Here is a 15,304-nt window from a genome sequence, read left to right as displayed (position 1 = left end):
CCACATATTGATGTAATTCTTTCCCTGTTGCTTTTCATTGGCTCAAACACAAAATGGATGCTGCTGCTTTTAGTGTTTTCTATATGATTGATAAATTGGATTTATTCTGCTTTCTGTATTGCAATAAATAGCCACTACTGTGCTAAGCACAAAGTCATTTAAATACTAATGTCCATTCTGGTTTTGCTGTGGAAATGAAAATTACGATAATTGTGACTTTTCAGAGTCTGAATTAATACGCTGTTAATAGACTGGGGGTTCAGAAAGTGGTATTTAGTTTCCTGAAACATGGGTGAGTTTTGGGTTTGGGGTATGTTTTTGTAAGAAAAACTGAGCATAGACTCCTGAAAAACTAAGGTAAATGACACGGTTTTACCTCTGGTGGGCTTTTAGATTTTATGGGGTTTTAATTCAGCAGTACACTAAGCTTAATAGTGTTACCATTGTATACTTAACATTGCATCTATTTCTCAGTTTCACTAATGATGAATGATTTGAGAGGTAAACTATAACATACATTAAAATGTAGCAGAGTAGAAAAGATATTCTGAATAATTGACCCCATTTAACTCATTTATTAATAGCAAAGAGTGAAGATGAAAAATGCAGTTTGGATAAACGAAAAGGTCCAATTAAGGTAAAACTAGAAAAAGACAGAACAAAGGATTCTCATGATCCGCAAGCAAGAGACAAATCAGACCTTTCAGAAACGTCAGGGAAAGTACAAGTGAAAGAAGAAAAGTCACGTCAAGAAAAAGTAGAAGTTGATACAATTTCTGAAAGCCTGGATGGTGCAAAAGACAAAGGTAATGATATATTGAAATTATGTAAAACTATTCATTACAGCACTGCATGTGTAAAAGCATAGGGCCTCATAAATAACTATTGAAAAGCTGTAACATGTTTTGTCAAGACATTTAAAATGTTTCAGTTAAACGATTGCTGATCGTTCCTTGTAGTAATGTCTGAAGTTTTTGTTCCCTTTTTCTTGAACTCTATTAATATGCTAAAAGGTCCGTTTATTTCTTAGTTGTTAATCTAAAAGTATAGCTTGATATTCGTTGTTAAGGGAGCTTACTGATGCAGAGTTTGTTCTTCTTCACAGTGGAAAAAGAAATTGATGGTGAAAACGATAAAGTCATCAAGGAAGAACCTATGGATGTAGATGATGTGAAAATTGAATCCCCCGTCAAAGATGAGGACAGTCATTGTAAGCTGGATATAATCAATGTCAGTGAGGGATTTCATTTAAGGACTTGCTACAAAAGGAAAGTAAAATCATCAAAATTAGATGGACTACTTGAGAGGCGAATAAAACAGTTTACACTGGAAGAAAAACAACGACTAGAAAGGATGAAACTGGAGGCTAGTGCTAAAACTGGAGGCATTCGATCTGTAAGCCCCCAGAAAAACACAGATGAGCTACAAATGAGAAAAGTAAAAGAAGGAAGCCAGTTTGACGTGTCTTCCCCCAATCAAACCTATATTTCAGAGAAGACCCGCACTGAAGATGCAGAACAGGACTGCTTGCCAATCAGCAGCATCTCTTGTTCCAAAACCGGTGAGCTGGATGAACCCTCTTTGCCTTTGACAAACAAGCTGTCAAAAAGAGAAGGCCAGCTACTGGATGAAGACTCACGTCAATCTTCTGAAGGTGAAAGCTCCATTCAGAATGATAGTAAAGAAAACCCTGAACCTGTGACTGCTGATAAGTGTCAAGGACAAGAGGCTCTTGGAGAATCTGAGAGTTCCTTTGTGGATGGCTTGAAACAAACAAATGCGGAAGGTAGAATCAAGTGGGATATTTCAGAAACCAGCAAAAAACCTTTGGAACAAAACCTACCTACTACCAGGGTGACACAGTGTGAAGACTTGGAGCCAGTGGTAACTGAAAGCAGATGTAGAAAAGATGCTCTGGCCACCCCTGAAAAAACAGATTCAGAGGGAAATTCTGAGCAGCAGAGCAAAGATCCAGAAAGCAATTGTATGCTAAAAAGCCATATTGAACCAGCATCCTCTCAAGAAAGTGAAATGGGGGAAGAAATTACTTCAATAAAGAGTGAAAATAAATCTGAAAACAAGACCATGTTGCACCAAAAATCAGTTAGTAAAGAACCACTTAAAACAGAGCTAATTTCTGAAAGAAACCTTGAAAATCAAACACTGGAACACATGGATGGGGTAGAAGCTGCTGAGGATTTACTGAGCTCTAAACTAACTGAGGCTAATGGTCAAAGGAAAATGGAGACAAGGGCCATAACCAAATACCTCGATCAGACAAATCTAAATAGTGTTACTGACAAAAAGAATAATAAAGATGAAGAAACTGAGACAGAAAAAGAAAAATCAGCATTTCAAATGAATGGAAAAGACAGTGATGTTAAAGCATTACCAAATGATGACTGCTCAGTTAAAGATACTTGTGAAACAAAGGCAGGGGGTGATACTGAACCGAAAGTTAATAATATTAATAAATCCATTCAAGAACATGAAATAAAACCATTGACTTTTAAGGACTCTTCAGTAAAACCCTTCATGAATGGTGACATCACGGTAGAGGACACAAAGGACAAAAACAATGTGGACGCTAAGTCATGTCTGCAGAGTTCACCTGAGCTGGAATCTGGGGAGGGCCTTCAGCCACCAGATGAAGTTCCCAAGTATGTGCAGAAAACCGAAGAAAAACGTCTTTCTCCAGAGAGATCTGCTTTTGACGCTGCCTGTAAAGAAAATAACCTGAATAGTGAAACAGAATCCATGGAAACTGATGTCATTGAGGAGAAAAATGTTGCTCCGTCGCCTGTAACGTCATGTGAGGAGTCTAGCTTGAGTAGTCACTTTGCTGATCAGAATGGTGTACAGACATGTAAAATGGAGAATATTAATGGAGAAAGGAAAATAAAAACTGTTATTACCGAAGTGACAACCACAACATCAACTGTGTCTACAGAATCCAAAACTGTGTATAAAGTTGCAGAGACTGTAGCTTCTAATGATGAGAAAACAACAGTAGTGTCATCTACAGAAAATTGTGCCATATCCACTGTAACTACCACGACTACTGTGACCAAGCTCACCACTCCAGCTACAGACAGTAATGTTGATGTCGTTTCTGTGCAAGAGCATAGTAAAACAGTGGTTACAACAACAGTAACTGACTCACTGACTACCCCAGAAGGCACGTTGGTGACTTCCATGACTGTCAGCAAAGAATATTCTACAAAAGACAAAGTGAAGTTAATGAAATTTGCAAGACCCAAAAAAACCCGTTCTGGAACTGCCTTACCATCTTACAGAAAATTTGTCACCAAAAGCAGTAAAAAAAGCATCTTTGTTTTACCCAATGATGACTTGAAAAAGCTGGCCAGGAAAGGAGGGATCAGAGAAGTTCCCTATTTCAATTACAATGCAAAGCCTGCCTTGGATATCTGGCCTTATCCATCCCCAAGGCCAACTTTTGGGATCACTTGGAGGTACATGCTTCATATTTTGGTGGAAAAGTTTAGGATGTGATGAAATTAAGTCTTGCTGTCTGTTATTCACTATTTATCGTATTGATCAGTAATGGTAGAATGGAGAATCTTTGTCCCTTGGGTTTGGGTGGGTGTTTTGAATAGATTTTGGTTTGAAAATATAATTCATGGTCTGTTGTTAGGTACCGACTTCAAACAGTGAAATCACTGGCTGGAGTGAGCCTCATGCTGCGGTTGTTGTGGGCATGTCTCAAATGGGATGATATGGCAGCAAAAGCTCCACCTGGGGGAGGAACTACACGTACAGGTATTATTTCCTTAAATTTATGACTACTTTCTTAATGCAAAACCTCTTGCTGTTGGTTTTTAATATCAGACACATTGCAAGCATTTCTGTAAAGGCTTGATGTTAGCTACGGCATTTGAATTTTGTAGTCAGCAGTTTGTACTAGTTGCTCTATCTTTACCTTGATTATATTGGGTTGATTGGAGATATAGCTTTTATTTGTTTTCTCTTATTGATGCATTGGGACTAATTTGTTGTAGAAACATCTGAAACTGAAATTACGACAACAGAAATAATCAAGCGAAGAGATGTTGGTCCCTATGGAATCCGGTCAGAGTACTGTATAAGAAAAATTATTTGTCCCATTGGTGTACCAGAGGCTCCAAAAGGTATGTTTGTTTATACATTTTTCTCCTTCCCATAAGCTCCTACAGAAATGAAGGAAACTAGATCTTTATGTTAATTCAGACCATTAAGGGAGCAAATACAGCTTGACATGAACTATTCATTCACCTGTGGGAAACAGGTGATGCATTTAACAAACTGATCTCTCTCAAGCTGAAAAGCCTTCCTGTCTATAAAATGAGACTGAAAAAGACACTAAATCTTGGTTTACACTTTAATTTTGTTTCACTGTCAAGCTTAATGTGTGTGTTTTGACTGTTCTCTAAAGAAACTCCAACACCCCAGAGGAAGGGACTGCGATCAAGTGCACTAAGGCCAAAAAGGCCGGAAACACCCAAGCAAACAGGCCCTGTTATAATCGAAAGTTGGGTAGCAGAGGAGGAATTGGAGCTATGGGAGATCAGGGCATTTGCTGAAAGGTAAACAAACTCAAATGAGCTTTTAAAGAAAGCAGTTTTAATTTGTGTGTGTATGTTAAATTGGAGTTCCTGCTGTGGAGAACACAAACTTGGTAGCTACAATCAGTGAAAGCATATCTGTGTTGCATTTTCACTGTGCCTTTTGATAATGGTGATCAAGCTCAAAGCTGTAAAGCTAACTATTTGCTGGTACCAAAACTATTTTATGCAGATCTTACAGATTTGTTACAGCTAATATTAATTTACCATGGTTATGAACTAATCACTGTTGTATGCTAAAAGGCTATTACGGTAATGCATGGAAAGGCTTTAGGCCACTTTTAGCCCAACTTTAAAACACTAGGTGTTTAAATACTTTTATAATACAAAGAAAATGAATGTGTATAAGTAAAGTAAAGGTAAATTCAGCCTGAGAATATTCAAGTCATAAAAGAATATTTTAAGTATTACATGCTCAGAGTTGGAACAACATTTTAGAATCACTTGGAAAGAATTGTTTTGGATTAATGGTGTTGCATAGGTTGTTTGCAGTCTCAGGTGTTATTATAAATTCCAGGTTTGATTAACAGTTTTCTATAAGGTGACACAGTAGTTCAGCATCCGAATATTTCAGAGATGTTGCATACAACTTCAGTAATTTATTGCAAAATACTTGTATAGCCATGGCCAGTTTTTCAGTGATTTTCAGTCTCGGTGTTTGTTCTTACAAGAGCGATGAAACTGGATAAAATGAAATCCAGTTTGAGGGTTGGATTTTATGTGGTGGTATAACTTACTTTTGGTTGTGTCTTTGGCAGGGTGGAGAAGGAAAAGGCACAGGCAGTTGAACAACAGGCTAAGGTTAGTGAACAGAAGAAGGCAGAGGAATTCAAGGCCCAATTGGAGGCTCAACTAAAACACCAACGATTGGCTGCCCAGCAGGTGGGGGAGCTCTTGGTAGTCCCACCTGTCAGCAGCATGCATTAAAATATGGCAAACACAGTTTATCCCTTATGTTGCACCATTTTTCAAGAGATTTTGCTTCTTGTGCAAACTAAACCATCAAACAATGCTGCTCACACTGTGTCCATCTGTTATTTTGAAATGGGGTTAAGGCAAAGGTTTGGTTTTGGGTTGCCTTTGGGGTGGTTTTTTTCCCTATCTAATTCATTACACCTTAAAAAGGTTTAGTTTGCTTTCATTTTAAAAGAAGGCTGAGAAGCACCAGTGTCCAGGTAAGGTGTTCCTGTGGTGTAATGGAAAGCTGCCTTGGTACATAGGTGACTTGGGAATACAGCTGCATTTGCTTTTCATGCTTCAAATTGAATCTTTTGATTTTATCTTAAGTTGGTTGAATGAAGCCTATTGATAATTTTATGTCACTGTATATAGATGTGTGTATAGATGTGTGTACGTATGTATAAATGTATGCAATTAGAATTAGGAAACCAAATACCATGTTGCTATTTCGCGTACATTATTAAGAATTCTGCTTTTTTCCAACTTAATCCTTTTTCATTTCATCTTCCCTGAAGAGAATATATTATTAGTCAATAAGTACTTCTGATAGGAGGGCATTACCACAATGTAATGCTAACCAAGCACTGGAATTTAATTTAGGGAATACCAAGATGATTCCAGTATCATGGGGAAGATTGTTAGATGTGCTGGAATTTTAAAAGAGCTTACTGATAGTATCCCTTCACAAAGTGGCTCTCTACATTACATGTTCCTTCTTGACAGTTACAGCCCAGAAGATTGGTGGGTAAGGTAAAGGATTTTGAACCTAATTTTCTTAAGCAGGCTGCAAAGTGGATTTACGGTTAAAAGAGTGATTTTAAAAATCACATTCTTAATAGTGAAGTAGAATGATGCTGTCTTCTTTCTGTAACTGGCAGGATCTCAGTGCAGGCGGCTCTGAACCTAGGAATGCTAGTAATAAACTATGTTAACGATGATGTACTGCTTACTGGCAGAGATGCAGGCTGTATGCACATAGTCAAAGCCAAATAGATGGATATTTGTCAAAGTTTTTTAACCTTTCAGATTAATCTGAGACTACTGTTTTCTTTAATGTAAAATATGCACTGAAATTAACATAAACTGAGGATTTTAAAGATGCTATAAAGGAAAATATCTGGCTGTGTCAAGGAGTCTTATGCTGTAGGGTGTGCAAACAACTCATTCTTCAGTCCTTTACAACCTGAGCTAAAATCCTGCCAGAGTTCTTTATTTTCCAATACTGGGAAAGACAGCATTTATTTTCCAAACCCTGAAAATGCTAATTATGCCTTTGTTCATTTTTCTCCTGAATTCCATAGAAACGGCTGGAACAGCAGAAGCAGATACCTACTGTTGGTGTGTCCGCTGCAGTCACTACATCCAGCAGCACTGCAACTACTGTCTCAACACCACAGAAAGTTGTGGTAGGCCCTTTAACAGGCCCAGTCCCCACTGGAACCAAAGTAGTACTTACTACAAAAGTGGGCTCTCCAGCTACAGTAACATTCCAGCAGAACAAGAATTTCCATCAGACTTTTGCTACTTGGGTTAAACAAGGCCAATCTTCAACAGGTAAGTAGCCATTTATCATGGAAAGAACAGATGTTGGAGTTCATCCTATACATAGCGCTTACATCTTCAGAATATGTATCATTATTACATTTCTTGTTATCTTTGCTCTTTAATCTCTTGCTAAGTCAGCAGGACACTTCTGAGGTATTACCTGTCTAATTTTCCTTTGTTCAGACTTGCTAGGTAGTCTTATTTCTGACCTGCCTCATTTATTACTCACAGTTGTTGTACTAGTAATCATTGATAATGAAAGCATTCTATGCTGTAATGTACTGTATCCAAAAAAAGATTCTTTACCAAAGAAAGTATGACGCATTCAAAAATGATTGTAAAAATAGTGTGCTGTTTCATACTTGAAAAAGTCATTTCATTGACTGATTATTCTGCTCTAAAACTGACTGTTCTGTGTGCCTCAATAGCCACTAGCACAGCTGCCACTTCAGCCACAACCATTGCCAGCACAGGGCAGACCTTCCAGATCTCAGGCAGTCCAGTAACGATGGCAGGGAAAGTGATAACTAAGCTGCCACTCCCTGCAAACAGCAAGATTGTTGCCGTCAATGTGCCATCAACTCAAGGAGGTAGGGGAAAGGGAACTGAATTAAACGTGTTCCAGCTTGCTCATTCATTCTCCATTGACACGATTTTCCCAGTGAAGTAAACTGTGACTTGAAGGGGGAAAAAAATATCTATGTATATATATATACAAGTTTCTAGAACTTGTGCCCCCCGTGTTGCATATTTGTGTCTGTAAGGGGAAAATGCAAGGGGTTTTCTGCCTGTAAATTATTCTGCATTTCATAGTGCAAAATTCGGAGTTTTATTTTTAATAATGTGGAATGAAGCATGCTTTTTTGTCACCCTAAATCATACATCAACAAAACCACTTTCTTCATGAGAGGAAAAAAAAGGCTGCTGTTCTTAGTGATTAATACCTACATCCGCTCTTCAGTGATGAGCAAGAGTTTGGCTCCAAACTAAGATCAGGGATTTTCTTCTTGCCTCAAGAAGAGGACTTAATATTTTGAGATTTGTGAATGTATATTGAACAGAAAAGTTCAATTCTCTGTCTCCATTATACTTGGCATCTTAGCAAATCATGAAGGCTACTAGTTTTGTATTGAAATTTCTTAGGTGAGAGGAAAAGCATTACCCAGTTTCTTCAGCACCTCAAGCTTGTAGGTGAAAGGTGTTTAAACTGGTCTTCTACATTTTAAATTAATGAGATTATAGCTCTTAATGGCGGTATAATATTAATTTGTGGCACTGTGACAATGCAAGGACTTATTCGCAGTTACCATCAAACTGATCTTTGTGAAGATTCACTCTTTCCTTAATCTTTTCTGAAATACGTATTTCTTAACTTAAAATGTAGATGGACTGTCAACAGAGTATAATGCTGCTGCTTTTTACAATATGACAAAGGCTCTCCCAAGAAATGTTGAAAGGCTCAAAGGTATTCTAGAAACCTGGAGGCTGATTTCTAAATGCCATCCTGGAGCTGCATTTACTTCTTTTGCTGCAATCACATCATTAATGAACTCTCCATTTTTCTTTACTTAGGTGTTGTTCAAGTTCAGCAAAAGGTATTGGGTATCATTCCATCAACTACGGGTGCAAGTCAAACATTTACTTCATTCCAGCCGAGGACAGCAACTGTAACCATTAGGCCAAATACCACAGGGACATTAGGAACAACAAGCACTTCACAAGTAAGATGCTTTTCTGATGATGTAATGCAAAAAAAAAATATAGTGCATGTATTTAAATTGTTTGCAGATATTAAAAGTTCTGTCTTGTTACTTTTCAATGTTTTTGGCTCATCTCAGCAATCCTCTATTCCAAGGAGGTACAATTCTCTCCAATTGGAAAAACTAATAGTTTAGAGCTTGGTAAGGTTAGTGGTATGGGTATAGATGACAAAATGTTGGATCTGCTTGCATGTTGTCATTTCTTACTGTATTAAAACAGTCAAAGAAACAAAACCAGCACCAAACCTGAGGACATATCCCAGTGGATTGTCTCACATGTCCATTTTGGTGCATGCAGGTAGTGCAAGGGACGCCACTACGCCCTGGTATGACAGTGATACGAACACCACTGCAGCAGTCAACACTTGGGAAGACCATCATTCGAACGCCTGTGGTGGTGCAACAAGGTATCCTTCCAGCCAGTAGGTTCACTTTAATATTTAAATTTCCAGTGTGAAATCCATGGTTTGTCTCTTCATACTTTCTGTATCATATGTCCCAATACCAACATCCCTCATTTTGATGTTTTAAAGTCCACAAATCCATTCATTAAAAAAAAAAAGGGGCAAAAAAAAAGATTAGAATAATTGTGCATTAAGTGCATGAATTAAATTAAAATAGAAACCATTTTGCAGCCATTTTTCAGTGAACCACACAGACAAATGGTTTGTAAAGAAAATCTGTGCGCAAACTGCAGTGTTTGCTTCACTTGTCTGATTATTGCGCGTTACTGTGATTGGAGGTTTGCTGTGCCTAATGGTTACAATATTGGAAACGGGTTTCTTATCATAGATCGTTCTCTTGCAGGTCAGACACAGCAAGTGGTGACTCAGATAATCAGGGGTCAGCCTGTCTCAACAGCCGTTTCTAGCACCAGCACATCTTCTTCCAGTGCTGGCCAGAAAACAATCACAAGTTCTGGAACACCACCTCAACAAACACAGCCACAAACCACACCACAGCCCACTCGCCCTCAGCAGGGACAAGTGAAGCTTACTATGGCCCAGCTCACACAGCTAACACAAGGACAGGTAAAATGTTTTACAGCCTCAAGGCATGGAAATGTGCTAATACTTATCAAGCCTTTGGGTTTCAGCAGTGTGGTGTATCTGCTCATAAATGTATGGTTTGGCCTTAGGATGGACTGATAGCATATTTACAGCCTGAAAGGAGCTTAAATATTTAAAGTTTTAAATATTGCCTCCTATTGCTTTCATTAATAGCAGTAAGGGATGTAATTGTTTTGTATGGCCTTCAGAACATAATGTTTATTGCTTGTCTTTTTGACTTTGTGTGAAGATTTAGTTTTCATTCATGTTATCCACAGTCTCAGAGGAAAAAGTACAGTATCTGGAACTGGAAGAGGAAAAAGTTCTTGCAGCTTCTGTTCAGATCCTGAAGATCTGTTGGCAAAAATAAGCTTAGAGTCAAGCGTAGGGAAAAACAGACTCCTGTGAGTTATAGATCTGACTCTTGGTTAGGAATTGTTTTCAGTGCATTGGTAGAAGTGCTGAATTCTGAAACTCAAAACCCTAATTCTTCTGATTTTCACCAAAGATCTGTCTAAGAATTAATCCCTAATGCATCAATTTTAACTCTTCTTTTAGGGTGGCAGTCAAGGATTAACTGTGGTAATTCAGGGACAAGGTCAGACTACTGGTCAATTGCAATTAATCCCTCAGGGTGTGACTGTAATACCTGGTCCAGGACAACAGCTTATGCAAGCAGCTATGCCAAATGGTACTATTCAGAGATTTCTTTTCACCCCACTACCAGCAGCTGCTACTACAGCTAGCACAACTACAACAACAGTTTCTACTTCAACCTCAGGTAACCATTGTTCTATTCCACAATAGAAAAAGCTTCAGTATCACTTGCATGGGAGTTTTTTATGCAGTTGGAGATGGTCTGTTAGTACAGTAAATTGGTTGGAAATGTATTAGAATCCTAGAAATCTGCTGAATTTCTGCATAGAGCTTTATGGTAGTTCTAAAAGGTTCAAATTAATAAGAGTCGTAGATGTGTCATTTGAAATTAATGGAATACTTGTTTTTATCCATCATAGCTACAGGGGAGCAGAAGCAAGCTCCACAGGCACAGCCAACATCAGCGCCGCCACCAGCTCAGACACAGCCTCAGAGTCAGCAGCAAGCCCAGCCTCAAGTGCAAAATCAGAGTACTCAGCCTGTGCTGCCGGCCCAGCCACAGGCACCTCAGCCAGCGCTTCAGCCTGAAGCTCAGACTCCAGCATCCGCTGACTCTCCAGTCACACCTGAAGCACCGTCGTCTAAATCTCCAGTTCAGTCTCCAGCACAGACCCAGGCTCAAGGGCAGTCTCCAGTGCAAGTCCAGAGTCAGCCGCAGACTGCAATCCTTCCACAAGGCCAGTCCCAAGTCCAGCCTCAGCAACCAGCTCAGGTGCAGACTACAACCCAACAACAGATTCAGATGCAGCCCCATGCTCCCATACAAATTCAAGCGCAGCTGCAGCAATCACAACCTCAGGTTCAGACTTCAGTCTCAACCCTTGCAACTACTCAAAGTTTAAATCAGGTTCCTGTGCAATCCCCAACTCGTCCTCAGCTGCAACTTCAGCAGCCTCCAACAAAACTTATTACAGTGCCTCAGCTTCAGCAACAAGTCCAAGTTCTCTCTCAGCTTCAGTCACATGTTGTGGCTCAGATACAAGCCCAACAAGGCAGTGTGCCCCAGCAGATCAAGCTTCAGTTACCTATTCAGATCCAACAAACTAGCCCAGTACAGGCTCACCAGATTCAGAATGTGGTAACAGTTCAAGCAGCTAGTGTTCAGGAGCAGCTGCAGAGAGTTCAGCAGCTCAGGGAGCAGCAACAGAAGAAAAAGCAGCAACAGATAGAATTTAAACGTGAGCACACCCTTCAGGCTTCTAATCAAAGTGACATTATCCAGAAACAGGTAAAGTTAACAGAAGGAAATTAAAACTTAATGAATGAAAAACATCTCATTTTAAATGCCTGTTCTTGTTAACCATGTTAATACATTTGATAGGCAGTTAATTTGATTCTGTCAAAGTTGGTGCACGATTGCTTTTGGCAACTTAATTAAGTATTCTAGCTTAATTCAGCACATCAAGTCAGTTGTACCATGTTTGCAGTCTTCTGGCACCTGGATTCAACCTACCACTAGCTGCTGGGACAATCTATTCTCAGTTCAGGAAAGACAGGGTGTAGAGAGGAGAACTGATGTTCAGAACACATGTACAAGACTTTCATTGCCTGCTGTAGAAAACTGAGGTTTCAAAGAGGTATCTGAAATGTAATGCTGTTGGATGGCTGCAGGGCTTAAAAATATACATATATAATAGGTTCTTACCATTTTTAAATGAAACAACCAGTCACTGGAGGAATACTGTCAATTTACATTTAGTCCCTAGGTTTAAACTTGACATAAACAGAATACCCAACTCTGTGGGCGGGAGATGGTGTTAGCTTTCAATTCAGTTTTCAAGTAATGGCTTTGAACAAGCACTACCCCCTGATAAAATCAGTTTTCTTTTGTCACTTACTGCACCTCAGAAATGTCCTGGTTCTCCCAGTGACAACATGAAATACTGCCTAAAGCTTTCATGTTTTATTTTGGGTTCTCTATCATCCTACAGGTGGTTATGAAACAGAATGCTGTCATAGAGCACTTGAAACAGAAGAAGACACTGACTCCAGCTGAGAGGGAAGAAAACCAGAGGTGAATGTGCACCTTTAGATGTGACAGTTTTACATTTATAATGTCTTTAAATGGTGGCATAAGATGACACTGGCTTGTAAAACCCAGCTTAAAGGAATTTTGCTATTTTAAAATCAGTTAAAGTAACAGTCAGAAGTAACTTTCATAACGATGTTCTTTAAGTAATGGAATCCTGTATATTCTCGATTTTAATTATATGTTTTTAAGTGTATTCCATGTGTTTGGAGCTAGCCACCAATTTTAAATTCAAGATAAAAACCATCCTTAGAGGAGCACAGAGCGGAGAATTAGTGGTTCTGATGCAAAAAAGGAGCCTGATTTTTGTTTGTCCTTTATCATAGCCATGTATTTCCATTCTTGTCCACTCTGCAGAAGGAATGTAGGAGTTGGAAGACAGTGCTATTCGACAAACACTTGAAGCTGCTGAACACAAATTTGGAGTGTGTGGGGTTATTTTGACTCCTTTTCACTCATGCGGTTGCTTCAATTGGATAATCACAAGTGTGTGTGTTGTCAGATAGTAGGAAAAATAACAGTGTTCTCTACAACATTTTGATCATCAAATGAGAGTACAAGCTCAGCTGATTACAACAGTATCCCTAGGTGCTACTTGCTAGTATATTACATATGTCACCAAAATACAAATGTGTATCAAAAGACAGTATGTCTTGAGTCCAAGTGCAGAGTTGAAGCAGCTACTTGTCCCAGCCATTGCTGGTTTGTTGTTTGCTTTCAGCTCATTTGTCAATGGGAGTTCTTTCCCATGGTCACTCTGGCAACAAGAAGCATTTAGTTTTCTAGTGGGTTTGACATAGAACAGGAACAGAAAAGGAAATTCAGAAGAACTAAAATGCATTCATTGTCTAATTGAAATGTAAAATACATGAAAACTGCAGAATAAGTGAGCAGGAAAAGAGATTTATAGGTGAGTGTACAGCAAACAGCTGAAAAATAAATGCTGAGTTGTCATTAGTGAAGAAACTGGAACTGGTTTATAGTAATTTCTATAAAATGAAATGTATTTGTCAGCCCTTATGCCCAAACACAAAAGCTTAGTAATATGTAGTGGTCACTGAAGCATAGAAATGTATGTTTCAGAAGTTAATAGGCTTCTGACTTGCTTTCATCCTCCATCAGAATAAACAAATCCAGCTCTTTTAAACATGCTTGTGGAAACTGAGCTGAATGAAAATATCTCTCATCATACTAAAGCTTAAGCTTTGTTAGGAGTTTTATTGGGAAAGGGGAGGAATGATCAGTACACAGATCAGTTAAATGAAATTGGGGCTGGCCCTCTTGAGCCCAACTAAGGACTTGATCCCTCCCAGTGTTCTAGTAACTAAATGTGAGTGGGAGCAATGTGTGTTACTAAATTCACCTTGCACGTCTTGAGAAAGGTAATGGTTTAACTTGCAGACTGGGGAACTTAATGTTTCTGCATTCTCAACTGGGGATAAATGGGCAGCTCAGCACAATGTCCTTGTTCTGTCTTTCTTCCCCAGGATGATTGTGTGCAACCAAGTGATGAAATATATTCTGGATAAGATAGACAAAGAAGAAAAACAGGCAGCTAAGAAACGAAAGCGAGAAGAGAGTGTGGAACAGAAGCGCAGTAAACAGACGGCTTCTAAGCTCTCGGCTCTGCTTTTCAAGCATAAAGAACAGCTGAAAGCTGAAATATTGAAGAAAAGAGCACTTCTGGACAAAGAACTGCAAATTGAAGTGCAGGTAAGGGCTGTTATTCTCAAAGGTTGTAAGCTGGGGAGAATGTTTCTGTGTTTATCTGTTTGCTCAGTGAGAGTTTAAGGGAATACGGAAGGATGTGGCTGTAGATGCACGGATCTCTGTGAAACTGATACATGTCCTTTTTTATGCTTCTTGTTTTTCACCTGGACTGAAATTACTTTGTTTCCTGAAACAGCTTCTGATAGATTGCAGCCAGTGTGTCATAGTAGGTCAGGAGTGCCATCCCTTACTGTTATGTGGGTTGTAGGTGAAGCACATTAAAAATCTGTGTATTTAAGTGCCGTTAATTATTTTCTTTTGGTGAACATGGGGATTTATGTCTAGATTTTGATGCTGTCCTGGAATAATCATATGAAGTGCCTCCCTCTCTATTTAATACGCTTCAGGAGGAGCTAAAGAGAGACTTAACTAAAATTAAGAGAGAAAAGGAAAGAGCCCAGGCAGCTGCTGCTGCTGCAGCTGCCGCCGCTGCTGCAGCCGCTGCCGCTGCACCGCCACCACCACCACCACCACTGCCACCACCGCCACCGCAGCACCACACAGCCAGCGTCACCTCCTCCTCCTCCACCACAGTCCCAATGCCAGTATCCTCTCAGAAGAGAAAGCGAGAGGAGGAGAAAGATTCATCAGTGTCCAAGTCCAAGAAAAAGAAAATGATTTCTACTACCTCAAAGGAAACAAAGAAGGACACAAAGCTTTACTGCATCTGCAAAACGCCTTATGATGAGTCTAAGTGAGTAGTAAATACCACAGCCTTTTACTCTGAATTCTTAGCTGTAGGTTTAGTGTTTAGCTCTTAGTGCAAGGTAGTTCTAGAATTGGAGATGAGTATCAGGTGTTATTGCAGAGATCACTAAGGTATAAAGAATGAAGTCTCTGTTTCCACTAGCAGTTACAAAGCTATTAACATACTCGATTGATACTCTCAATGTATGTGATTTATATTTCCAC

At 39.2% G+C, this 15,304-nt stretch overlaps 1 protein-coding gene across 13 annotated transcripts in view; it reads left to right on the top strand.

Moving 5' to 3' along the window:
• Positions 1-15,304, top strand: part of BPTF (bromodomain PHD finger transcription factor) — a 54,205-nt gene that overhangs the window by 28,096 nt on the left and 10,805 nt on the right. For 5 of the 13 annotated variants that reach the window (XM_080629471.1, XM_080629466.1, XM_080629459.1 and 2 more), the window contains 16 exons: positions 585-806; positions 1,106-3,473; positions 3,656-3,780; positions 4,020-4,148; positions 4,433-4,583; positions 5,381-5,504; positions 6,884-7,136; positions 7,556-7,717; positions 8,700-8,848; positions 9,186-9,309; positions 9,695-9,918; positions 10,495-10,717; positions 10,953-11,821; positions 12,525-12,607; positions 14,110-14,335; positions 14,740-15,086. In XM_080629471.1, the coding sequence (XP_080485597.1) occupies positions 585-806; positions 1,106-3,473; positions 3,656-3,780; positions 4,020-4,148; positions 4,433-4,583; positions 5,381-5,504; positions 6,884-7,136; positions 7,556-7,717; positions 8,700-8,848; positions 9,186-9,309; positions 9,695-9,918; positions 10,495-10,717; positions 10,953-11,821; positions 12,525-12,607; positions 14,110-14,335; positions 14,740-15,086 (5,779 nt within the window). Of the gene's footprint in view, positions 1-584; positions 807-1,105; positions 3,474-3,655; positions 3,781-4,019; positions 4,149-4,432; positions 4,584-5,380; positions 5,505-6,883; positions 7,137-7,555; positions 7,718-8,699; positions 8,849-9,185; positions 9,310-9,694; positions 9,919-10,494; positions 10,718-10,952; positions 11,822-12,524; positions 12,608-14,109; positions 14,336-14,677; positions 15,087-15,304 lie in introns of those variants that run through there. The other 8 variants (XM_080629461.1, XM_080629470.1, XM_080629467.1 and 5 more) reach the window with 7 other exon arrangements.

The sequence above is a fragment of the Psittacula echo genome (assembly GCF_963264785.1).
Source record: "Psittacula echo genome assembly, chromosome: 14".
In the NCBI taxonomy this organism is placed as follows: Eukaryota; Metazoa; Chordata; class Aves; order Psittaciformes; family Psittacidae; genus Psittacula; species Psittacula echo.
This window is presented reverse-complemented; position numbering and strand designations above follow the sequence as displayed.